Genomic DNA, 27,408 nt, shown 5'->3' with positions numbered 1-27,408 from the left:
TTTTCTCTGCCACGACACAATCATTTACAAGCAATAGCTGTAGTTAAGTTCACTGCTAATGATAATTATCACATCAATTGCGCTGTCCTTTATTTTTGTATGCGAGTTTGTTCTTGTGTCAGTCAAGTTTGACTGTTGGACTTTATTTTAAAAAGAAATATATATATTTTGAGCCAAATGGGGCATGTCGGTAGTTTTTTTTTTTTTTTTTTTTTTTTGCCAATTGTTTGAAAACTTGAATGTAAATTAAAACTTTAAATTATTTATCATAAACAGACAGCAGATACATATTCTCACATATATAACAGGCAGTAATATAAATTATTAATATTATATTTGATCAATATGATTTTCTAACATCGTAGATGTTCACGTAAGCAGAAGCGGCTCACATCAACCATCGCTTTAGAAAAAGTAAACAGTTGGGGGATCTGTGTCTATTGGATTCCTTTTCTAACTATGTAGGGTTGGTATGTGTGTGTGCGTGCATGTGAGTGCACTGCCACCATTTTCATACTGCTGTCTGAATGTGAGAATATCCCACAATATGAATACCAGAATATGGTTTGCAGTGCACTTACATGGCACTGTCTGGATTCAATACCAGCACTAGAATGTACATTTATAACCAGAGTTTAATATTCCAAAGCAGTGAACACAATATCACAGTTACTATAGCAACAACAGGGGATCATTGACTAGGAAAACATAATGAAAATAGAAAGTGCAGAATGAAAAATGAACAGAAAATCTAAGACACGGCCTGTTCCAGCTGGGGGTGGGGTGGTCTTCAGAATTCTTGAGAAGGTGGTGCGTCTGTTCTTGTTTTTTTTTTTTCATTCAGTCTCTGACATGAGATGTGAAACCCACATCCATGACCATGTGATCTTCTGAAGAGGACTGTGTCATACTTAATCAGTGGTGATATTAGTGCTTTTGTAGTTCCAAAATGGGTTGGGTATGTGCTTGTATGTATTTGTCATGGTGTGGCAGGCTTGAATCTCTGGGGGGAAAAAAAGCACAAAACACAAGGTCAGCATGCTACTCAAGATACAAATGATGTGTTGTGAGTGTGTGATGTACATGTATGGATGTGGGAGTGTGTGTGTGTTGTGTCTGCATGTGTGGGACAGCAAAATATGGTCCAAGCTCAGTCTGGCTCCACAATAATTTGCACCCTTGACAAATATGCACAAAAAGTGCAGTAAAGGAAAAAAGAAAGAATTATCGACATGAGCTTTATATTCATGCATAAATAGTGTGCTTTATTAATGATTCAATGGAATCAACCAACATCTTATATGTTTCAAATACATTTCCCCAAAAGCAGGTTCCACAAATATTGGCACCCCTGTTTTAATACTTTGCAGAAACACTCTTAGCAAAGGTACCAGCCATGAGTATCTTCCAATAATTTGTAGAGATTACATTTGGAGGGATTTTTTTTTACCATTCCTCTATGCAGAACATTTCAGAATCATTGATGGCTTTGGGATTTAACCCTTTCTACTTTACCCCCCTAAATGCCCCTTCCACCTATTTTGTACTAGTCCTATAAAAGTGTCAATATCTGAAAAATATTTACCTCACACACGGTTGAAGACTTAAATGAAAGAAGAGGCTTGTACCATTCAGAAATTTGAGACTGAATAAATGTATGTCAGAGCATGTACATAAGTGTACACAAAATGTACATTAAAATACAAAAGATATTATGAAACACCTTTTAAAAAAAGTTTTATAGTTTAGCACTGAATTTCAGTCAACCCATTACTAGTTTATCTTTGTGCACAAACTTGATGTCAACTTGTGTACAGAATTTGATAAAGATATCAGCAAGCATTCAAATTCCACATGAGTTTTCATCTGCATATATGGCGTTGCATTTTAGGAGGCAAAGGAACATTACATTACATTACATTATTGGCATTTGGCAGACGCTCTTATCCAGAGCGACATACAACAAAGTGCATACCCATAACCAGGAATAAGTTCGCTGAAAGACCCTAGAGGGAAGTACGATTTCAACTGCTACCTGTACAACAAAGATAAGGACGAGGGCCATATATATATATATATATATATATTTTGAACAAAGAAACAAACAACAGAGCAAAGTGACCAAAGTTCACTATCCAAACACTGCTTACCTAGCTAACTAAAAATACAGATACACAAAGCAAGTCACAGAGACAACAATTAGGGTTCACAGGGAGGTAGGGAGGGATGGGGAGAGGTGCTGCTTGAAGAGGTGTGTCTTCAGCTTGCGCTTGAAGGTGGGGAGAAATTCTTCAGTTCTGACCTCAACGGGGAGTTCGTTCCACCACCGTGGAGCCAGAACAGACAGTAGTCGTGAGCGTGAGGTGGAGGTTCGGAGAGGGGGAGGTGCCAAGCGGCCTGTGGAGGCTGAACGAAGGGGTCTGGCAGGGGTGTAGGGTCTGATGATTGTTTGTAGATAAGCTGGGGAAGACCCCTTAACTGCTTGGAAGCAATTTGATGCGAGCCATGACAGGCAGCCAGTGGAGGGAAGTAAGCGGGGGGGTGACGTGTGAGTATTTGGGAAGGTTGAAGACCAGACGAGCTGCTGCATTCTGGATAAGTTGGAGGGGTCTGATGGCGGACGCTGGGAGGCCAGCCAAGAGGGAATTGCAGTAGTCCAGGCGAGATAGAACCATCGCTTGGACCAGGAGCTGGGTCGAGTAGGGGGTGAGAAAGGGGCGGATTCTCCGTATGTTGTATAGGAAGAACCTGCAAGACCGGGTCACCGCCGGAATGTTATCGGAAAGGGACAGTCTGCTGTCCATCACCACACCGAGGTTTCTTGCACTGGGTGACGGCGTGAGTGTGGTATCCCCAAGGGAAATGGAGAGATCCAGATGAGGAGAGGTATTAGCAGGGATGAGTATCATTTCAGTCTTGCCTGGGTTGAGCTTTAGATGGTGGTTGTCCATCCAGCTCTGGATGTCCCTCAGGCAAGCAGATACGGGCTGAAACCTGCGTATCAGACGGCGGGAACGAGACGAAGAGTTGGGTATCGTCCGCGTAGCAGTGGTAGGATAGCCCATGTGCAGTGATCACAGGGCCAAGGGAGCGAGTGTAAAGAGAAAAAAGAAGCGGGCCTAGGACTGAGCCCTGGCGAACTCCTGTGGCGAGGGGCCGAGGTGTCGATACCGAACCAGCCCAGGCAACCTGGAAGGAGCGACCAGAGAGGCAGGACTCAATCCAGTCCAGGGCTGTGCCACAGATGCCCGTTGCTGACAGGGCAGACAGGAGGATGGAGTGATCCACAGTGTCGAAGGCAGCAGAGAGATCTAGAAGAATGAGGACAGAGGAGAGGGAGGCTGCTCGTGCGGCATGGAGTGACTTACTGACGGAGAGGAGCGCAGTCTCTGTCGAGTGGCCCGATCTGAAGCCAGACTGATGGGGGTCTAGCAGGTTGTTGTTAGAAAAGAAAGAAGAAAGTTGAGTAGAAGCGGCTCATTCTATAGTTTTAGAAAGGAAAGGAAGAAGAGATACCGGGCGGTAGTTCTGGATGATGGAGGGATCCAGAGTAGGCTTTTTTAGTAGGGTAGTGATGTGGGCCCTCTTGGAGGATGCCGGAAAACAGCCGGAAGACAGGGAGGAGTTGACAAGGGACAAGGGAACAAGGGAACATAAAACTACTTACAAATGTACAATATCGGAATATATACAGACCGAACGCAAAATTATGTCTGCTGTACCACCAAACTTCAACCCACAGACGCGCTAGAATAAACTGTCCTCTGATATTGACGTATCCTACAGGCATGTATGCACAACAGGATAAACCCAGGATACACCCAGGATAAGCTAAACATAGTTTTATAGCAATATAGCCCATCCCTGTGGTGAAAGCTTCGTGTATTCTGTACAGAGGTTGCAACGCAAACGCTCATTGAATGTTCACACACGGCTGTATATTCATTCTGCTAATCGAACGCAGCAATATTCCTAAACTGTCCGTCAACTGAATATGACACATTATACCTTGTTGCAAAGGGCAGGAAACCCTGTACAAGAAGCTTACCATGTTTCACATTAGTTCTGAAATGACCTAGCAAATCATTTACCAAACCAGAAATATGTCGGCCTGACTTCAACTTCTGAATTTTATCTTTCTGTTTTCATATTGGAACATGATTTTTTGACATAGAGAAATGGTATCAAGGATTGCTAGAATATGCCTTTTATTGTCTGAGTTTATGGCGAGGTGAGGGTTGTAAACTGTGAGTGTGACGAGGGGGAGGCTGGCATTTTATTGCCCTGTTTTGCAAATAATGGGCTGACAAGCATCTACTGTTCTTGCTAGCGGAGAGTCTTTTTAACAATCTGGCATTGCCATTTTTCAGTTTTATTACGTTGCAGTTTATATTATTACAGAAATATGAACGCAACAATAATTTGGGATGTTGACGACTCAACCACAAGGGGGTTGTTGTTTTTACTTAACCATTCCTGTGCGGATTTTCATGTATGCCTGGAGTCATTGTGCTGCTGTACAATCTACCTATGGCCAAGAGTCAAGCTTCCTAGCAGAGGCAACCAGATTGTCTATCAATATTTCCAAATACTTTGTTGAATTCTCAGCTGCACCCCGCCCAGTAGAACTTTCCCCGTAGACGGAAGACTCCTGGCCCCCACTGTCCCATGGAAAAGGCGCAAGGCCAGGGACTGGAGCACCTGGGGCAACAGCAGCTGCAGCAAGTCGACCCCATATCCCGGGCCGGGAGCGGCAGTCACCTGTGGACTAGGTGTTTGGGCCCCCCACCGGGGCCCGAGCAGCTGCATGAACGCTTAGAGGTTGCCCACGACTTTGCCTGCCAAGCCCAGGCAAGCTCCGCCACCCGGCAGAACAGGGCCTACGGCACCCGCTGTCGGGGGTGGGGCTTCACCCCAGGGAATGTCGCAAAAATGGGGTGTCACCCAAGCTCACCAGCCACTGGGAGGAGTCCGTGCCAGGTCCTGGACGAAGTCTCTGACGTGGTCTACAGGGTGTGGACAAAGAGTTATGGTTGGGCAGTGGCACTACACCAGGACCGGCTGGCCCCCTACAGGCCCTGTGCCCACCTCTCCCGTACGCCCAAGATGGCAGTGGCAGTTGCCACGGTGCCTAGAGGACTGAACTCTAAGGCCATAGGGGATCACAGACCCCTTTGGTGGGGGCAATGTTGAGTCCGGGGGCTGTTCCAGCCAAACTGGGCAGAAGCTACCAGCATGCTTTGCGCACTGGACACTCTACCGGGTACGTGAGAAATTACAACTAATTAAACAAATAGTTAAGCAAGTAATTGTTTGTTAAATAGCCTATCTGCAGCCTGTACAAACGTAACTCAGCTACAAGAATCGTGTATTGTTGTATAAAAAATATTTGTGTTATGTGCCACAGTAGTTGAGATCAGGGGGCAGTTGAGCGGTTTCGGATCTGTTCACCATTGAAATGTGGGGCAACAGAGCCTGACTTCTATGTTGTGAATTCCTCTAATAAAGTTTGACTGAGCTATAGTCTGCGTCAGGCCTTCATCGTGGAACCTCGTCACGTTGACCTGGCTATCAGTCAGAATTTGGAGAGTTCTAACTGCCACCAACTGCCATATATGAGTGTGTAAAGTCAACCAGTACGAGCCATTCAGTCACCAGGCTCGAACTCCATAAGCATAAACAATGTTCAGTGAGATCTGTCTGTTTTTCAGTGCCGTTGGGGGTCCTGCTCTCATCATTGATGGATAGCTGGTAAAATTTGTGTTTAAAAGCCACAAAAAGTCAGTTTAACATATTGAAATTCCACATAAGGACAATTATTGTCCAGAACACGTTAATGTAAGGTTAAACTGATATTTTAATCACAATATTCATGTTTATTTCCAGGAAATAAATGTTTGGTTGTACTCCCAAGTAAAACAGCTGTTCTGGGTTCTTACTCTGTGAACTAATCCACCTAATTCTGTTTTGCGATATCCCCCCTGAGCATGTGGATGTCGGCATAAATGCTCACATTGGGGACATAAATACTGCATTTGTAAAGTGTTACTTGGTGCAGTGGAAAATAACTGTATTTAGACTTATAAAGAATGAGGTGTAATTGTTGTCATTCATAAACAGACATTCTAATCTTGTCTTCTAATCTCACCAGTGTGACCATTTTGGCACTGTAACACGCGTGAGACCCGTGCGTCAAAGGGTTAACGAAATTAAAGTAAAATTGTATTGTCAATATCACTTGGTGGTTTGAGTATCTCAGAAACTGCTGATCTCATAGATTTTCCACACACAGCAGTCTCTATGGTTTGCAGAGAAAGAACAAAAAACATCCTGTGAACAGCAGTTCTGTGGGTAGAAACTCTACCTACTACTCTAATGAGAGAGGTCAGAGGAGAAGGGCCAGACTGGTTGAAGCTGACAGGAAGGTGACAGTAACACACATTACAACAGTGGTATGCAGAAGAGCAAACCTCTAAGTGGATAGGCTACAGTCTAATAAAGTACTCACTGATATATTTTTATATATAGATCTTTATCCATGTTGTTTATTATATGCAGCCTTTTTTCTCCATTATTACTAAGGGTGCCAATAATTCCAGAGCCCACTGTAAACAGGTCAGAGACCTTTATTTGGCCTGCTGTCCTGTGTTCTCTTTGCCACTGTGGGTCATAATATAACATGTCACAGAGTGCCAGTGGCCCCAAATTCAAGCCCAGCAGCAGATGGGTATAAATAGACTCTCCCAGATGCCTACATGGAGCAGGGAGTGTGGGTGGAGGTTTTTCTTGGGCAGTTGGGGAGACCAATACTGCCATCATGTGGCTGGGCAGTGTCATGGCAGCTGACAAGGTGGCAGCCTGGAGCCAAGTGGTTAATGTACATTACATTACATTACATTATTGGCATTTGGCAGACGCTCTTATCCAGAGCGACGTACAGTTGATTAGACTAAGCAGGAGACAATCCTCCCCTGGAGCAATGCAGGGTTAAGGGCCTAGCTCAAGGGCCCAACGGCTGTGCGGATCTTATCGTGGCTACACTCGGATTAGAGCCACTGACCTCGTGTGTCCCAGTCATTTACCTTAACCACTACAGGCCGCCGTACATGACTGGGAAGGTTGATGATTCAAGCCCCGGTGTAGACACGATAAGATCCGCACAGTTGTTGGACCCTTGAACAAGGCCCTTAACCCCACAATCCTGCTTAGTCTAATCAACTGTAAGTTGCTTTGGATAAAAATGGCAGCTAAATAACATGTAATGTAACATGTAACAAGGTTTTACTGATGTGATGCACTTTGAAGCATGACAATCCACACTGACCATCATTGCGTAGCCTTATGCACTTGATGCAGCATAATCACAGCGTAGTTTGTGATTGCAGAATCTGTTCACACTGCGTAAGGCAAGGTTTATCTCTTCATAATGAAAGAGTATCTCCTCTGTGCATACACTCAGTGACCACATTAGACTTACTTATTTTACATATTGGTCTTCTGCTGCTACTACCTAGTTTGAAATGTTGTGTGTTCAGAGATGCTCTTCTGTATACCACTGCTGTATATTTGTGTTACTGCCTTCCTGTCAGCTTGAACCTGTCTGGCCATTCTCCTCTGACAGGGCACAGAACTGCCACTTACTGGAAGTATTTTCTTTTTTGCACCATTCTCTGTCAGCTTTAGAGACTGTTGTGCCTTAAGATCCCTGGAGATCAGCTGTTTCTGACATACTCAAACGAACCCGTCTGGCAACAACAATCAGTCCACGGTCAAAGTCACTTAAAGGTACAAGAGGTAATTTCGGACTTCTAATGGTCAAGAGAGGAATTGCAGCAACAAACACACCAATGTTTAACCTACCCCTTTCTCTGTGAATGCGCTGACGTTGAAACGCCATTGGCTGTGGCAATTTTCAACCAATAAGCTTGAATTGAATAGCTATACAATGTTTTGGTACAGAGTGCTGGCCAGTCAACTGCACATTTTGAAACCCGAATAAACACCATAAACACAGGCAGAGGGCGAGTCATCATGTCAGTGAACCTTTTTCAATGATAGGAAGGGATTTACAATGTTTTAACACAAAAATCTTACCTATTGTACCTTTAAATCCCATTTCTTCCCTGTTCTGATGTTTGATCTGAAGAACAACTGAACCTCTTGACAGCATGCTTTTATGCTTTGAGTTGCTTTTTATTTTTGGCTGATTAGATATTTGCATTAACAAGCTGGTGTACAGGTTTACCTAATAAAGTGGTCACTGAGCAAACATCAAGAGTGTGTGAGAGAAAAATCATTGCAACTTGATATCAGCCAACTTGATGCTTCTAGTCATTCAATCTGTGTGACCCAGGCTATGTGGCCATGTGAGCGTTTAAGTACACATGTTGGGTGTTCATTGTGCATATGATGATGTGTACATGTCTATGTCTGTACCTGTGAGGTTATTCCTTTGTGACCCATTTGAGTTCACTCCTCACATTCTGGATTTCGGACAGGTTGACAGCTGGACCTGGCAGCTTTATGGCACCGGGTAGCTGCTTCTTTTCCTCAGAAGACACAGGCAGGGACTGGGGCAGGGCCTGGAAGATGTGTAGGGGGGGTGAGGGGCAGCAGATTCCTGTACATGCCATCACTCCATGTGTGCTAATTCGGTCATGATCCAGGAGAAACTGAGATTCTGAACCGTCCTTGTCAAGAGGAAATACCCTTGCATGGCATGTTGAGTGAGAAGCCTGCTGTGTGACTGCATAAATTCTGGTGTTAATCACCTGTACTCCTCCTCCTACCTCTGCTCATGTGCCCCAGTCCCCGCTAGCACATAGACACAGAGTGTACGTGTTGATGTCACTGAAGGCTAAAATTATGCATGTATGCCACTCGTGTGCTCTTTGGTTTCCTTCACCATTGTGTCACTAAAGCTGACATGTTTGCACACTGGGGGATATTTTAGGGTACTACAGCTACAATATTTCTATAGGAATTGAAGCAAAGCTCTGTCAATTATGTGCTTGTGTCTGTGTCATTGTGTGAGTGTGTGTGGGAGGTGTTACCTCCTCATGATCCGCTGTTTCCTCTTTCCTTTTGACAGGATGCCCAGCTCCAGGGCGGAGTGCCCCCATTGGGATATTTAGGTTAGCCTAAAGGGAACAATCCAAAGGGACATCCACTGAGGAGACAGACAGCATGCCTCCCCCACCCACCTGCCCCCCAGAGAGGGGCACACCCGTATGAGACTGACCCCACCCATCCAACCACAGAGAGACACATGCTCATTAAACTGACCCCACCCATCCAACCCAGGAGAGACACACCCTAATTAGACTGACCCCACCCATCCACCTAGAGAGAGACACACCTTAATTAGATCTACACAACCAACCTACCTGGGCAGACACACCCTTATTAGACCTACCCCACCGATTGCCCCAGACGGACAAAATCTCGCCAACTCAGGTCTTGATTAGACCAACTATGTCTACCTTCTCATGAGGACAGGCCCTGAGGAGCCCATCTCCAAGGCTAACAAGGCTATTCTGTTTGCCAAACTGCAATTTCCATCATCTCAAAATCACATATCTCCCCTCCTGGCGGCAGCCCACACCACCACTGCTATGTCCTAAGCTAATGACATAGGTCAGAGGCAAATTATTCTGCTTTTAATATTATATATGAATTAATATTATATATTAGTATGTATTATTCTCTCATTGATTCTTTTTGATTGTTTGGAGGAAAGAAGACAAATCGTAGAACAGAACTCGCATTGCTTTTATTTCCCAATAACATTACACATTTTTTTGCAGCAGCAATACTTTTTTTTTAAACAAATTTTTAAACCAATGGATATTTCCAAACATAAATAATTTATAATAAAAAACATAATTTGTTTTACAAAAAAGGTTAAAGGAAATTCAAGAAATAATCTTTACACAGAGCAGAAATACCAGGTAATTGGCAGAGTTGACCCGGCATCCAAGCCAGAAAAAAGGTGGGTTAAAGTAAATCCTAGATCTACATAGGCCGGTAACTGACCACTTTGTACATTTCCTATGGAAACTCTCCCCCTCAGGTTGAGGTTGAGTCTGAAGATAATGGAAATGAATATATTGATGTTAAATAATAAACTCAAAGTCACTTAGATCACATTTTCCCCCATTCTGATGGTTGATGTGAACATTAATTGAAACTCCTGACCTGTATCTACATAATTATATGCATTGCACTGCTACCGCACAATTGGCTGATTAGATAATCGCATGAATAAGTAGGTGTTATTTTTTTCATCAAAATCTTCAGCGTTCCAAACAGATTTTCACAAAGCTTTTGTAGACAGCTACAACTTACACTGTTTTTATTATGAGTATTTGTTTGAGAACACATTCTTCTCCCTTTTTCACACTCTGCTAACTCTCTCGCACATTCTGCAGGTCAGCCAATCCGTGTTGTGCCTGTGGAACCCTGTGATGTCACAATAGCCACTGCCCTCTAGCAGAGTTGAACTAGAGGTCATAACTGACTGCATACATGAAGTGCTTTATATGCCGCCATGAAACCAATTGCCTTGCATTATGCAGTATCATCTCAGCTGATTGACTGGTATAAATGCCAAGCAACCACCTAGCAACTGATTATTAATACCAGAGCAACATATATAGACTCATATAGATGTATATAGGCTGCATAGATTTTCATAAAACATATATGCTCATATGCTTCATATACTTTAAATAAACCAATTCCCTTACATTATGTAAAAACCTATCATGACAGTGATCGGCTGTTATCAATGCCTAGCAATACCCTAGCAACACCTTAGCAACATCCTAGCAACCACCTAACACACCTTAGCAACCACCTAGCAACACCTGAGAGGTAACAGCTGTATGAAGTAATAATATTTACAGTAGCAGCAGTAAATGCATGGATCAGTGATGCAGAGCAATCACTCTCCATACAGCTCTAGTTAGTGTGACTGCGAAACAACACACTATTGTTATCTGAAAGTTGTATTTATTATTATTATTATTCAGACAGTTTTTTGTCTGCTTGCTCCTCCCAGTTTTTGAGTTATCAACACCAAACCAAATTGAAAACATCCGGCATGATCCGAAGTGTGCTTGTTCACAGCTTTTTGATATTCCCATTAATTTCAGATATATTTAAGGTTTTCCAGGGAAAAAAAGTCCCATAGGAATGAATGGAGCAATTTTCAGTTTCTTGTTTTTCACAAGTTTTTACCATGCATGTATTATACATCAAAATGTTCAGCGGTTCATCCTGATTCTCACAATGTTAACAGCTTTTGGGTTTTTGAATTATGAGCATTTGTTTGAGAACAGCTTTCTGTACACTCTAGCCTCACTCAATCCGCTACTGATATGCAAATGAGCTGTGTCTCCAGGAAACCTGTGATGTCACAATAGCGTCTGCCCTCTGGCAGAGTTCATATAAATTCAGTGACCACATTTTTAGGTACACCTGTACACAGGTTTTTAAATGTAAATATTTAATAGTTCATCCAAACTCAGTGACTACTTTATTAGGTACACCTGTACACCAGCTTGTAAATGGAAATATTTAAACACCATAGTATTAGCAGTAGTAGCAATAGTCCACTGATTTGCCCATGTCTAGTTATTAGTGTGATTGTGAAGCAACACATTATTGTTATCCAAAAGTTTTATTTACTATTCCGTTGTTTTTTTTGTCTGCCTACTCCTCCCACAGTTTGGGTTATCAACACCAAACAAACTGGAAAATGTCCACCTAGAAACACCTTAACAACACATTAACAACTATCCCGCAACACCCTAGTTACCACTGATCAACACCTTTGCAAGCAACTAGCAACACCCTAGCAACCACCGAGCAACGCCCTAGCAACACCCAAGCAACCACCTAACACACCTTAGCTACCACCCTAGTAGCGACAAATAGCACCCACCTAGCAACCAACTAACACACCTTAGCAACCACCTAGCAACGCCCTCACAACCACCTAGCAACACCTTACCAACTATAGACGTGCTCATTTTGGAATGGTATAGGGGGGTCAGCTCTCTCCCCTTCAGAACGCGCTTCCAGCGACGTGGCCCTCCATGGCGACGGAACCCCACCAACCTCTGCTACCCCTCGCTGACCCCTTGTGACAACATTACTGGTTATGCCTCCCTCCTGTCCCTACATTTCCTTGCCCTCACTGAGACCTGGATTACACCAGAGAACACTGCCACCCCCGCTGCCCTCTCATCCTCCTTCTCCTTCTCACACACCCCCCGGCCCTCTGGCCGTGGAGGTGGCACTGGCTTGCTGATCTCCCCTTCCTGGAAATTCTCTGCCAAATTCTCTCAACCACTCCATCCTCTTAGCCTCCCTGGCATCTACAGGGATCTGTGGCACAGCCTTAGAGTGGATCAAATCTTATATCTCTGGCCAGTCCTCCCAGGTGCCCTGGGCTGGAGGAGTGTCAACCCCTCGTCCCCTTGTTACAGGAGTCCCCCAGGGCTCAGTCCTCGGACCCCTCCTCTTCTCCATCTACACAAGATCCCTTGGCCCCTTTATCTCTGCTCATGGCATCTCCTATCATTGTTATGCCGATGACACCCAACTCTTTCTCTCCTTCCCCCCATCAGACACACAGGTCTCTACCCGTATCTCCACCTGCCTGAGAGACATCCAGAGCTGGATGGGCAACCACCATCTAAAGCTCAACCCAGGTAAGACGGAGGTCATCTTCATCCCTGCTTTAACCTTTCCCTTCTCTGATTTCTCCATCTCACTAGGGGATACCACAGTGACCTCATCCCCTAGTACAAGAAACCTTGGAGTGGTGATGGACAACAGGCTATCCTTCTCTGAGAACATCGCTACGGTGACCCGGGCGTGCAGGTTCTTCCTGTACAACATCCGGAGAATCCGACCCTTTCTCACCACCTACTCCACTCAAGCAATGGTCCTGTCCCGTCTGGACTATTGCAATTCTCTGCTGGCTGGCCTTCCAGCATCTGCCATCAGACCCCTACAACTGATCCAGAATGCTACAGCCCGTCTGGTATTCAATGTTCCCAGACATTCACATGTCACCCCCCTGCTCCGCAACCTCCACTGGCTGCCTGTTATGGCTCGCATCAAATTTAAAACTTTGGTGCTCGCATACCAGGCAGTTAAACGATCAGCCCCTGTATATATTCAATCCCTTATCAAGACTTATACACCAACAAGACCCCTCCGTTCTGCCACTTCGTGCCGTCTGGCGCCTCCTCCTCGCCACACCTGCACCTCACGCTCATGACTGCTGTCTGTCCTGGTCCCACGGTGGTGGAATGACCTCCCGGTGGATGTCAGAATGGCAGAGTCTCTGACCTCCTTCAAGCACAGACTGAAGACTCATCTCTTCAGGCTACACCTTTCCCTCCCCAACTCACCACCAAGATTAGCCTTAGACTGTAATGGCACTTATGTATAGATTGTATAGATATTGTTACTTGTATAGGTATTGTTATTTTTTATTGGCTGTTGTATTGTTGTATTCTAGCTGCATTTGTGGTATGCTAGTTTGAAAGTTGATTGTACTCTTAAAGGGTTCTGATTTTTCTGTATGTTCACACTAGGACTCGGAACTGTACTGTCCTCTCAGGTCCTCTTTGCACTTGTTCTTGTGTTTGATTTGCACTTTGTTGTACGTCGCTCTGGATAAATGCCATGTAATGTAATGTAATGTAATACCTAAACCACCAAGCAACACCATGACAACCATGTGGCAACACCATAGCAACCACCTATCAATACCCTAGCAACCAGGTAGCAACATCCAAGCAATCCCCAAGCAACCACCTAGCAACACCTTAGCAACCACCCTAGCAACCACATAGCAAGCACCTAGCAACACCCTAGCAACCAAATAACACACCTTAGCAACCACCTAGCAACACCTTAGCACCCGCCTAGCAACACCATAGCACCCGCCGAGCAACACCCTACTAACACCTTAGGTACCACCTCGCAACCACCTATAAACACTGAGCAACACCCTAGTAACCAGATAGCAACATCCAAGCAATCCCCCAGCAACACCCTGGCAACCAACGAGCAACACCTTAGCAACCGCCCTAGTAGCCACATAGCAACCACCTAGCAACACCCTAGCAACCAACAAACACAGCTTAGCAACCACCCAGCAACCACCTTGCAACACCGTAGTTACCACTTATCAACATGCTAGCAACCACCTAGCGACATCCAAGCAACCACCAAGCAACACCCTAGCAACCACCTAGCAATGCCCCTCAACCACCTATCAACACCCTAGCAACCAAATAGCAACATCCAAGCAATGCCCTATCAACACCCTAGACACCACGCAAGCAACACCATAGCAACCACTTAGTCACACCTTAGCAACCACCCTAGCAACCACATCGCAACACCCTAGTAACCAACAAACACATCTTAGCAACTACCGAGCAACCAACTAGCAACATCTTAGCAACCACCCTAGAAACCACATAGCAACCGCCTAGCAACACTCTTGCAACCACCTAGCAACAGCTTAGCAACCACCCTAGAAACCACATAGCCACCACCTAGCAACACCTTAGCAACCACCTAGCAATGCCCTCGCAACCTCCTCACAACACCTTAGCAACAACCTCGCAACAGCCTCGAGACCACGAAGAAACACCCAAGCAACCACCTAGCAACACCCTAGCAACACCCTCGCAACCACCTAGCAACACTAGTTTCATTAATCCATCCATCCATCCATTATCTGAACCCGCTTATCCTGATCAGGGTCGCAGGGGGGCTGGAGCCTATCCCAGCATACATTGGGCGAAAGGCAGGAATACACCCTAGACAGGTCGCCAGTCTATCGCAGGGCACACACACCACACTCATACATACGGGCAATTTAGACTCTCCAATCAGCCTAACGTGCATGTCTTTGGACTGTGGGAGGAAACCGAAGTACCCGGAGGAAACCCACGCAGACACGGGGAGAACATGCAAACTCCTTGCTGTGAGGCGGCAGTGCTACCCACTGCACCATCCGTGCCGCCTAGTTTCATTAATGTTTTCATTTATTTATTATTTATGCACTTATTTATTTACTTGGTCCGTTTTAGAGTGTTTAATATGATTTAACAAGGAGACTTTCCTTTTTAATGCCTTTGAGAAGAAGATTGATTGAAGGATTTCCAAGTAGACTGAGCTGAAGGGGCCAGACAATTAATATGAAACCAAATTCCTGAGAACAGTGCTTAGATGAAGACTGTAATCTCTGTAAAACAGTGGACTATAAAAGCACATACTATGTTGGGATCTACTGGGAAAGTAGCAACTGAAAAGGCTTGACAGAAAAACGAAAAGTATAACAAAGTTTTTAATGTAGCCTTTGCCAAACCTGCTCTCATGTAGTGAGAGGCTGTATGCAGATAGCATTGCAGATTATCATCTAATCTAAACTAGCACTGTTAGGCTGAGGTGGCTGGGGTGTAGGATAGATCCATTGGGGCAGCATGTGGGCTTTTTAAAATTGTTTATCCTGAAATTTAAATTAAGACGAACAAACAGCAATTTGTGTTATCTAGGCCAGGAGTATGCGGTACCTGGATTGAGAAATTTGCCTATACACCTTATCAATCTGTTCATGAAAGGGATTGAAGAGCGAGCTTTATTGATTATGTTAACAAATCACCATGATTTCTATCTGGACCATTGCTTTCCCCAAAGACTGGAAGCTACCACTGTAGGTCATAATTCAAGCAAAGCTGAGGATTTAATATTACCTGGTAAAACTTCTAATTCTCTTGGCCAGACATCAGTAAACCATTCGTTTTTAAAGATACCGCCGATGCCATGGCATAGTTCAGCCCACGAGTAGAGGTGCTGCCTCAACCTCGAAATGGAGACAGCAAAACATTTATTTAAACATAAATGGAGGCACATTGAACATCCTGTTGGGAGAAAACATACTGTTCAACACTAAAACTGTATCAAAACCGCTAGTAATAGTTATTTAGTAGAATCCAGCACAGTGCTTCAGAAAGGGACCAACCAAAAGTAAGCCTTATAGGGAAATAGCATTGGTGGAAAAGCACCTTTTCCTGCTGATATAATACATTGTCTTGGTCTACAGTAGCATAGAAGAGTGAAAAATGTTCTGATTTGTGAATGAGGTTATTAATGCTTTGAACATCATCAATTGAGTGGGGAGCAGACGGATCTATGATGAGGCATTTCTTGCCAGAAAATAACCTTGTGGTGAAGACTATGGGATTTATGCGAAACACATAGAAAGGTAATGTAGTGAAAGGACCAATCATGTAACCTTTATCTACTTCCTTAATTAGCAGCACGTCCACTACCTTGGGTTCTTTGATTGCCAACTTGAAGAAATGTTAAACTTGCTAAGAACCCTGGAACTAAGCCGGACATCACATAAAGCACAACACAGTGGTTAGAATACTATTTCAGGGCTTTGCTGAGCTCCTGAACATTGATGGGCGTAGAAGGCTTATTTATTTCACATATCATGGCCGTCAGGGGCAACCGACAATATGGCGAGTGTCAGGCTTTTTACACCTATCAGGGTACACTTCAGATAGCTAATATCCCTGTATGACCAACAAGCCACATTGAATGGTTAGATTTTTTGTAAGTCTGGGTACTGGGTTTGTAAGTCTGGGTACGAACCGCAATCTATAATGCGTCTGTCATATGTCATGACTGTATGAGAATGTATCAGAATTCTGACCAAATGAATGCCGTTACCTGCCAGAATCTGCACTCTGGATTGAGGAGTGATGGCAGCTGCAGGTGGAAGAAAGTGAGTGATCTCCTGGGCAGGAAGGCCTCATTGACAGGTGGTTGGGGGCTAGAATACCGGAGAATCCTGCAGACAGCTCTGCTTCGTCAGGTAGCCTGGAGAGGGTTGCCGAAGGAAGACGCTGAGACACCGGAGCTTGGATCTTAGCTTGGATCTTAGCATTCATAGCTGAAGTAATCCTTGGACCAAAGTGGATAGGACCAGGTCGCTGGCCATTTGCTGTTGCTGGTAGTCAGAGGCGAGTTTGACCCTAGGCTGTTTGGAGGCTGGTGCTGTAGTACTGGAATCCCAGGCACAGTTTTTTCTTTTGGTGGTCGCTGGGGGAGCTTGAGTGCTGTGGCTGTATACGGTGGAGAGATTTTTTTCTTGGCAGGCCAGTTGCCGATTCAGTTGTCTAGCTGCCAACCAGGAGCTATGTCGAGAGGGAAGAGGACCTACAGCCGTGGCCCTTGAGGAGATAGCTGGATGTCTTCCAGGAAATTGTGTTTAGCAGCAGGCTTTGCTAAGGATCGACGCTTGACATGATGATGACAAGGCAGAGCGTGAGAAACTTTTTAAATATACGATTCTTTGGTAATAGCATACCATATCAGGAGAGACAGCTCAGCAGCAAAAAATAATGGCAGCAGGGGAACTGCTTAAAACAACCTCCTTCATTCAGAGAGCAATGTGATTGGTGTTGGTGAATCAGCTGGGTATCAGCTGATGGCTGAGAAGTGGGCAGCAGAGATGCGGACTCGAGTTGCATTTTAGTCGCATATACAGAGACTCCAGACTCGTCCAAAAATGACTTGAGACTCCACTCGGACTCGTCAATAAGAGTTTGCCAAATGGCATCGTGAAAATGATGAAGTAAATAATCTCACAGCCAATTATTATTTTTCAGTTATTCATATGAAAGATATTCCTTAATTAAAACACACCGAACGCCATTTTACGTGCCACACATTGCACCTTTTAGTAGCAGCCATAGCAACACCCTAAGCTGTATTTCAGAGCTTGCTAAGATTACAGTTAAAGTATAAGTATATTAATAAATCAATACTGCATCATGATTCAAATATCAAGACTTTGTAACTTTGTTTACAAATAAAGTTATAATTAGTCGGAGATGCATATTAAGCCTAGTCCTAGACTAAATTTAATTGGAGATTATCCATACAAAGATGCATTTAGTCCAGGATTAACCGGCCCTTATTTTGTTATTGACCATCATCTTATATTACAGTCCATGGTAATACTTACATTACAGGGTCACATGAGTCACACAGAGTTCTTAAAAAATAGAATGGTTATTTATTTTATATTATTTATTGATATATCGATTACCTACTACACCTGACCTGAGGTTTTGGCAAGCCTTTCTCCAGCTGTTTTGAGAAAGGCTTTGCCAAAACGTTGGCGCAGGCATGGTAGTTCATTGATATATGAATGAATAAATTAAATGAGCACTATATTTTTGTGTGCCCCTGATAATACTGCTTCTTCAGTTGTCACACACTTGTCATATACAAAATATGTTCTACACTTCTGGTTTCTATATCTTCAATTAGCATAGGAATTGTGATGAATTTCTATAGCCAAACTGGTGTTTAGGCTGCACCATTCTGGAGACTTGAGACTTGACTTGGACTCTAGCTCAGAGTCTTGTGAACATCTCTGGTGGGCAGACAACCGTGGCGTGCTTGAACAAACGCTACGCTTAATTTCTGGGAAAACTTGTGTGGAATTTGAATGCCTGTCAAGATCTTTACCATATTTTGTCGACATCAAGTTGACATTAATTTTGTGCAAAAATATAATCACTGGTCACTGGCCTAGATTCAGGCCCTTTGATTTGCCTCTTGCTGAATGTGCTTCATTGTAGTGGACTGCCCTCTTACACAGGTATGAAAAGCTGATGGCTGTGGGTTTTATTAGTTTTTTTAAGTGGATTATGGAATGTTAATTTTATGACTTTGGTTTTACCAGGGTGATAGCCATATGTGAATATTTCATCCTTTGCGGAGGGAACACAGCAGATGGATAATGATTATTGGATTCTAAGCTTTATTGTACAGCACCAAATACCTCTAGAAAACTTTTTATCTGTGTGTTTCACTTTCATGACCTATGTCTCTACGTGGCCATAGAGAAGCTGAGAAACTGGTAAATGATATCTGTGCATGTCTCTAGTAGGCTATATTTAAATTCGTTTTAGCCTTGTAAGTGTGATGCTCATAGTGTCTCTTTGTATCTGTAGTGTTAGTGTTTTCCCTCCTTTTGCGTTACTGCTCTACGGGAGTTGACCCGGCCAGCCACAGTTTTCTATTGATTCTAAGTTTCCTTTTCTGTTTTGTTTGTTGTCAACATTCTTGCTCCTGCCCGACCTACTTTGCATGCTTGTTAGGTTTTATCATTTGCCTTTTTTTATATACAGGAATTTTGGATGTACATTTACTAGAGCCTTGTATGTTGCTTGCTGTTCCTTTATTGGATGCATGTTGCTTTCTTCTGTTTTGTACTCCTATAGCACAGGCTACTCTTTTAACTCTGTACAAGGTCGGGCCTGCACCAAAACACAGCCTCCTTTCCATGGTGGGATTGCACTGCATGACACTGTTTGCAGTGGAGTGTATGCATAATTCCAGCACTGTGATATTTTGTAGTGGGTTTTACATATTCTCAATGTCTTGTGCTTGTGTTTGTGTATTGCATGCTTTTGCTGTTGGGCCTGCTTCCCCCTTCTGTCTCCCACAGGTGGCCTGGTGAGGTGGTGTGCACGCGCAGATCCAACCTTCTTAGCTGAGCAGAGTTGATTTATTCTTTTATCTATATTGTTCCTTTTATCTTTTGTACATATTGCTATTTCTGTCCACATCTCAATTTATGGCGGCACAGATGGTGCAGTGGGTAGCACTGCCGCCTCACAGCAAGGAGGTCCCGGGTTCGAATCCCCGTCAGCTGGGGCCTCTCTGTGCGGAGTTTGCATGTTCTCCCCGTGTCTGCGTGGGTTTCCTCCGGGTACTCCGGTTTCCTCCCACAGTCCAAAGACATGCACGTTAGGCTGATTGGAAAGTCTAAATTGCCCATAGGTATGAGTGTGTGAGTGAATGGTGTGTGTGCCCTGCGATGGACTTGTCCAGGGTGTATTCCTGCCTTTCGCCCAATGTATGCTGGGATAGGCTCCAGCCCCCCTGCGACCCTGTTCAGGATAAGCGGGTTCAGATAATGGATGGATGGATGGATGGATCTCAATTTATGTGAATTATAGATAACTTTTTGTAATAAATTTGATGTCATTTTCATACTCAACCCTGCTGTCCCATTTCGGGGAAAGCATTGGTTGCACTGCACTATAGGTGAAGGCATACTCAGGGTTCCTCCTGCCCCTTATCAGAAGGTGGCATAGTCGGGTATTGGAATTCTGTGTGCACCGGGTACCACAATCTTACATAAATGACCTTGACAGAGACATTGAAAGTACTTTAGTTAAATTTACAGATGATACAAAACTAAGAGGTTTAGCTAATACTTAAATTACTAAAGTAATCCAGGAAGATTTAAACAGAATTCAGAAGAACCTGGCAAATGAAATTCAATATAGCTAAATAAAAGTTCTACTTGTGGGAAATAAAAACATAAGGCAGGTTTACATTATGGGTGGTACAAAATTGGAAGGTGCTCAAGTTGAAAGACTTATTGAAGACTCTCAGGTTCTAGTCAATGGGCCTCATTTATCAATATTTTCAGAAATCCGTGTGAAAGTGTATGTTTGATTGGAAACAAACAAAAACTTGGCGCCAGATTCATGAAAGAGGAGTAGACTCAGCTTTTTTTGTATCCACGTGTGTTTGTTGATAAATACCAATCATGGAAATCATGGAAACCATGGAAATCAATTTCAGGCAATTTAAAGAGATGGCAGAGAAAAAAATTCTGTGTAGCCTACACATGATCTTATTTATTATTATTTTTATTATATGACTGGGTGCTACAGCTACTTAGTAACTTCTGTTTGCAAACATTAAAAAAAAAAATATATATATATATACACAAGCCCAATTCCAAAAAAGTTGGGATGCTTTGTCAAATGTAAATAAAAACAGAATGCAATGATTTGTAAATCTCATGAACCCATATTTCATTCAGAATAGATCATAGAAAACATATCAAATATTTAAATTGAGAAAATGTACCATTTTAAGGAAAAAACAAAGTAATTTTGAATTTGATGGCAGCAACACGTCTCAAAAAAGTTGGGACGGGGGCAATAAAAGTCTGGAAAAATAAGTAGTACTAAAAAGAAAGGAACATTTTGCAATTAGGTTAATTGGCAACAGGCCAGTAACATGATTGGGTATAAAAAGAGCATCTTAGAGAGGCAGAGTCTCTCAGAAGTAAAGATGGGCAGAGGATCACCAATCTGTGATCGTCTGCGTCTACTAATTGTAGAAAATTTTCAAAATAATGTTCCTCAATGTAAAATTGCGAAGACTTTGAAAATCTCATCATCTACAGTACACAATATAATCAAAAGATTAAGAATCTGGAGAAATCTCTGTGCGCAAGGGACAAGGCCGAAAACCAATACTGGATGCCCATGATCTTCGGGCCCTCAGATGGCACTGCATTAAAAACAGGCATGATTCTGTAACAGAAATCACTGCATGGGCTCAGGATCACTTCCAGAAATCATTGTCTGTGAACACAGTTTGTCGTGCCATCCACAAATGTAAGTTAAAGCTCTATCATATGAAGATGAAGCCGTATGTGAACACGATCCAGAAACGCTACACAGTGGTAAACACGGCCCTGTCCAAACTTTTTTGAGACGTGTTGCGACCATCAAATTCAAAATTACCTTATTTTTTCCTTAAAATGGTACAATTTCTCAGTTTAAATATTTGATATGTTTTCTATGTTCTATTCTGAATAAAATATGGGTTTATAAGATTTGCAAATCATTGCATTCTGTTTTTATTTACATTTTACAAAGCGTCCCAACTGTTTTGGAATTGGGCTTGTATATATATATATATATATATAAAACTTATTTAGGACTTTACATCTTGAACTCACTTATTATTTGTTGTTTATTCTGTTCCAAAATGGATGAGGAAATTAAACTGATTGTCCTCGTGGAGAAACATAAAGCAATGTGCCAAACCTGATGAAGATCCCCTGGGATCGTAACGTCTACAATAAAGGTGTGTAAGGAGCATATCAGTGTGCAGGCTTCCTTCTTTTCATCCAAGCTAACATCTAAACATTGGTAATTAGCCCATTTTTGTTTATATAGGCCATATAAACTACGTATGCGCCACATAGGACTGGAATGCTGCATTGGCATATGCATCAGAGATATTGCTGTTTTTGTCATCTCTGTCTTGACCCATTTTTATGTTGAATCCTGTTGCGTTTTTATATGATATGATTAATTATAATATTTAATTGGCTTATTACAATACTTTTGCCACTCAAAATAAAATATAATTTAATGGAATAATAAACGCACAAACACGACCTTTCATTTCCGCACACAATACGAGCAGCTGAGACTACTTGTGATATATATTTGTGCACATCCGAAAACTGTGATGAAGCCCACATTACTTGTGCAAATGCATTTCCAAAGAATTTAGAGGGAATTTTGTTCAGCTCACATTTGATAAATGAGGCCCAATGTGTGGTAGGCCAACAGGATGCTAGGATACAGTATTGATAGGGTATTGACTATAAATCTTAATTTATACTCCCCTTATACAATACCCTTGTTAGACCACACCAAGTACTGTGTGGAGTTCTGGGGACCACACTATAAGAAAGATATAGAGGTGCTGTAAAAGGTTCAGAGAAGGGCAACCAGATTGATTAAAAGTTGTGAGGATAGACTTAAAGGTACAATAGGTAATTTATGACTCCTAACGGTCAAGAGAGGAATTTCAGCAACAAACACCCTCAAACCACAACATGCACTATTTTAGAAAGTAGACAGTGACAAGTGCAACAGAGCCTGCCGTCTTTTCGTAGCGTTCTGGTAAGAAAATGTTTGCCAAACAGGTGACTTTATGAAATGTTGACTTTAGTGTGCTGCACAACACTATTTATATATTTTGCCTTTTTGAAGTTTTCACATTAGCTAGCCAACTATATTATAAGCAAGCAACTTATTTGGCTATGGAACTAGCTGGCTATATAACTAAGATATGATAGAGTACCTCTACTATTTCTTATTATCAAAGCGAAGAATACATATCTGTGAGGGAGCAGGGGCGGGATACCAAGAGTCTGTCTGTCTGTCTGTCTGTGTCTGTCTGTCTGTCTGTCTGTCTGTCTGTCTGTCTGTCTGTCTGTATACCTCAATACCGGCTCTGTGCATGTGTCAAATGAAACACCAAAGCTCAGCGCAGTGCCAGGAAGAGACTTAAATAGCTCTCCAACCAGCTGATGGCAATCGGCCATGATTACACCCGCATTCCACATGTGGGAAACAATTTCCCCTGCTGAGCAAAGCCGGCAAGCCCTCTTGAGGTCTAGAGCGGTAAATACAGGAATTTCCAGAAGTCTAGTGAAAACCATGACAATATCTAGTTATAAAACTATACCAGTTAATTATCAGTAGCAACAAGCAACTGGTTAGCATGCTAAATTTACATATCCAATATCCAACCGAACTGGTATTGTTTTATAACTAGATATGTAGTCTTCGCTTGGATAATATGCAATAGTATACAGAGTTTCAGTGATAGCTTGTCTGGAGTGCAATTTGGGCAGCTACATGCAAACAATCAGAATAAGCCCCCACGCCATTGGCTGTGGCGATTAAACCCATTTTTCAACCAATGAGCTTGAATTATTGTACAGCTGTGCAATGTTTTGGTACAGAGTGATGGCCTGTCTACTGTACATTTTGAAACTTTATTTTTAAACTATATTTTGATTCAAGGATTATAAACACAGGCAGGGAGTGAGTCAACATGTCAGTGAGCCTTTTACAAATAATTTACAATGGTCTTGTAACAATATTTTAACACAGAAATCTTACCTCTTGTCCCTTTAAGATGCTTAATCTCTTTAAACTCAGTAAAAGGAGACTTGAGGGGATTTGATTGTTAATCCCTTTAATTAATTTAAAAACCTCAAAATGAAATACAGGTGATTCTTCAGGGTGAGTTTGGTTAGCAGAACAAGAGGGCATAAATAGAAATTGGTAAATTCTGGTCACTGTGTGGTCACTGAGTGGAACAGCTTGCCAGAACATTTAGAGGAAGCAGAAACAAGGGGGGGGTGGGTTTCAAGACCGAGCTTGATACGGTGCTAGGTAAACTAAGCAGAAGGTACACTTTAGTGGTAGGAAAAGGTGAGCATTGCTGGGCTGAATGGCCTGTTCTCACCATAATGTAATATTATTATCTTTTTATTAAACACCACCAGTCTCCACCTCTCTATCTCTTCCTGCATATGCCTGTCCCTGTATCACACATCAGAAGCAAGGGGATTCATTTCTATTGTCATGGGCTATTTGTGCTTTGGTATTTGTTTTGTAGTGTACATGTGCTCTGTGTATGAAACATATGCAAATAAAGTGTGTGCACATGTTCCCTTTCATAAATGCACCCTCAGAGTTCATCTGAAGAGAGAAAGCCTATCATTTGCAATGTCTGACTGAAGCACGTCTTATTTAACTTTACAGTGTTGCTTTTGTGAAATGTACACTTTCCATACTGGCTTGCACGTCGGAAACTAAAGTACTTTCCTTATGTTGGCAGAAATGAAACTAAAAGGTATCAGAAACAATTAGGCTTAATATTGAACTTGCTCTATTTTTTTATGCATAATATGTATTAGAATATTTGTAAAATGTGTTACAAATTAGATGTGCGAGTTTAAACCACAGGCTGCTGCTATAGAGGGCCTAATACAACACTATTTACTGAATATGTTATGTACATTAACAGACTTTGTATAACATATTTTAACAAGTTTAAACTTGTTAAAAATTATTTTGAGTGTTTTTACATTTGTGGCACAATGTAATAAAAACAGCAATGTACTTTTCTGAATAAACTGTTGATGTTGAAGTCCTTTGAACAAGATGCAAAAGGGTACTTATTTTAGATTTTGTAGTCTAAAAACAAATGATCTCATAACTGCATGCAAAGCAAAAAAAATAATAGAATGACAATTAAGATTAGTTAGAATATCACTGTTATGACAGTTATTACACACACTTACATACTGTACACACATATGCACACATGCATAAACACAAGCACACAGTCCACATACTGTGAACACACTCATTCCTACACATGCACACACAAACATACTCCTGTATGCCGTGCACACACAGAAGCATACAGTCCTACCTGTAGGGCTTTAACATTGGATGAAGGCTGTTTGGACATTTTTGTTCAAGGAAGTCCTACAGAAGGAACACAAGAGGAGAGAGAATAACAACTTTTCAAGTGGTTGAAAAAATGTGTGTGCGTGTGTGTATGTGTTTGTGAGATAGATAGAGAGAGAGAGAGATGGAGAGAGGGAAGAAAAGTTAGGCCATTGTCCTTCTGTGGCTTTCCAGTACACAGGATAGTCTTTCAGTTGCTTAGCGACTTCTACAACGAGATGCAGGTGGGGGTCATTTCAATTAAATCATTCATGAGAGAGAGAGTTTTGGGCTGCATTCAGGTAAGAGGTGTACAGGTGTAGGGAGGGAGCAAATACAGAAATGCTCAAATACTTTTTCATTTAACTGTAGGTGGCAGAAGCGGGGGCCACCTACAGTGTGTGTGTGTAAGCATGTGTGTAAGTTTGCACATGTGTGCGCTTGCATGTGTGTGAGTGTTTGTATGTGAGCGATAATTATACTGCACTACCTAATTTCCTTGCATGTATAATCTGAGTCCAAGTTACAAGCCAGTAACAATAACTGTCCTGTGTGAAGTTATATTGCTGTTGGCCATGCTGTTGAGATCACATCATTTATTTATCTGAAGCAGTAATGTCGCCATGACCTTACATCACAAATAACGCAGCATTTGCTGGGATTAATTTCTGCAGTAGCAAAGTCTAATACTTTTCTCACTCAAATTTACCATCTACAGTTTACATGTCAGTATATCAATGTCCCTCTTGTATTTTGCACCCTTTATTCTAGTAATGTAACAAAGCACCTGATAATAACCTGATAATTAAACTCTGCATCCTAGACCGCTGAGTTGTGGACATCCTATAACACGGATGGGCATATCTGTTTCTGGATTTCAGACCGACTTCTGCTCTTAATTATTTAATTAGCCCAATCATTTACAAGATCTGTAATTTATAGCCACATTCCATGATATAAACAGCAGCTGACAAATGTATTTACACCTTGTTGCCAGATTATAACGTGCCTGCCTATTTCATTCCAGTGGTTTTTTGACTGCACGATCTGTGTTTTGACCCGTTTTCTGTACCCATACTTTCACTTCTTGGATTCTGATTTCATCTGTTTTGATCTGCTGTTACCGAATTCTGACTGGACTATTGCAATTTTTGGATTACCCTTTGTCCCTTATCGGACTGCCTTTCTGTGTTTGAACTCTTGCCTGCGACATCAACTTCATCTCGGATTATCCGAGGTGTTTGTCAGTGACTGTTTGTCAGCAATTGATTGCCTGTTAACCTGAATAAAGACGTCTATTCAATGCATTTCCTGGTTGCGTTTGGTTCGTCTGTTCTGTCTGATACCTGACATGGAGTTGCCCATCAATATCCTATAATATTAATTACATCTAAATTACCAGACACATGACTCCATTTTCCCCTGTTAGACCCCCATGTGTACCCCCAAATGAGCAGACAACACAGCTTCTCTTCGATATTTTGAAGGTTTCTGTAATAATCAATGAAAAAAATCTCTGGAGAGTAATTAGCTCAGTGTGTCCAAAATAGCATCAATTTGGCAGGGTAAAGAATGAACTTCAATGAGGAAATTTGCTTTTTGGAACCAGCTTAATAAATATCAATATCTCTGGTGACCACTAGAGTTTGCAAGCTTTTAGGAGAATGTAAATTCCTGATCCCCTGATCCCATACATACATTTATCGATTTGTTTGATTTTGCTTTGCTTTGTTTTATTTACCCTTAATTTCAATGTATTTGATTTTATTCCTCTGATATGATATCATGATATGATAAATATGACAATATCAGAATTTTAAAAATAGACTTTTGGAGATACAGGCCATCTATCAAATGAATAATGATGATTATGTGTTAAACAAGCTGGGCTTTGTCAGAACAGATGTGACCCAAATAACAGAAACAGTTTTTTGGGTCACATATCTGTTCAGACAAAGCCCAGCTTGATTATGTGAAATGTGTAACACAACAGTGAAGCAACTGAAACTGATGTTATTTGTGTCATATTAAGAGAAATTCATCACCCTGGTGATCAGTAGGGTTATGAGAGAGAGACCAGTACAGCCATGATGGAAGCATCTCATGATTTCTGTCAAATCCCAAAACTGGTAGTCTCTCTCTCTCTCAATTAAATATGCTTTATTGGAATGAAATACACACAGTAAATATTGCATTATATATAACCAGAAGG

At 42.2% G+C, this 27,408-nt stretch overlaps 1 protein-coding gene across 1 annotated transcript in view; it reads right to left on the bottom strand.

The window, feature by feature from the left end:
- Nucleotides 1-617: 617 nt before the first annotated feature.
- Nucleotides 618-27,408, bottom strand: part of smpx (small muscle protein X-linked) — a 34,455-nt gene continuing 7,664 nt past the window's right edge. Inside the window, exons 2-5 of the mRNA XM_061240345.1 lie at nucleotides 25,180-25,235; nucleotides 9,054-9,140; nucleotides 8,437-8,582; nucleotides 618-1,003 (exon numbers count right to left, since the gene is read on the bottom strand). Of these exons, the coding sequence (XP_061096329.1) occupies nucleotides 8,445-8,582; nucleotides 9,054-9,140; nucleotides 25,180-25,218 (264 nt within the window). The 5' untranslated portion in view covers nucleotides 25,219-25,235 and the 3' untranslated portion in view covers nucleotides 618-1,003; nucleotides 8,437-8,444. The remainder of the gene's footprint in view (nucleotides 1,004-8,436; nucleotides 8,583-9,053; nucleotides 9,141-25,179; nucleotides 25,236-27,408) is intronic.

Source organism: Conger conger, chromosome 4, assembly GCF_963514075.1.
Source record: "Conger conger chromosome 4, fConCon1.1, whole genome shotgun sequence".
NCBI lineage: Eukaryota > Metazoa > Chordata > Actinopteri > Anguilliformes > Congridae > Conger > Conger conger.
This window is presented reverse-complemented; position numbering and strand designations above follow the sequence as displayed.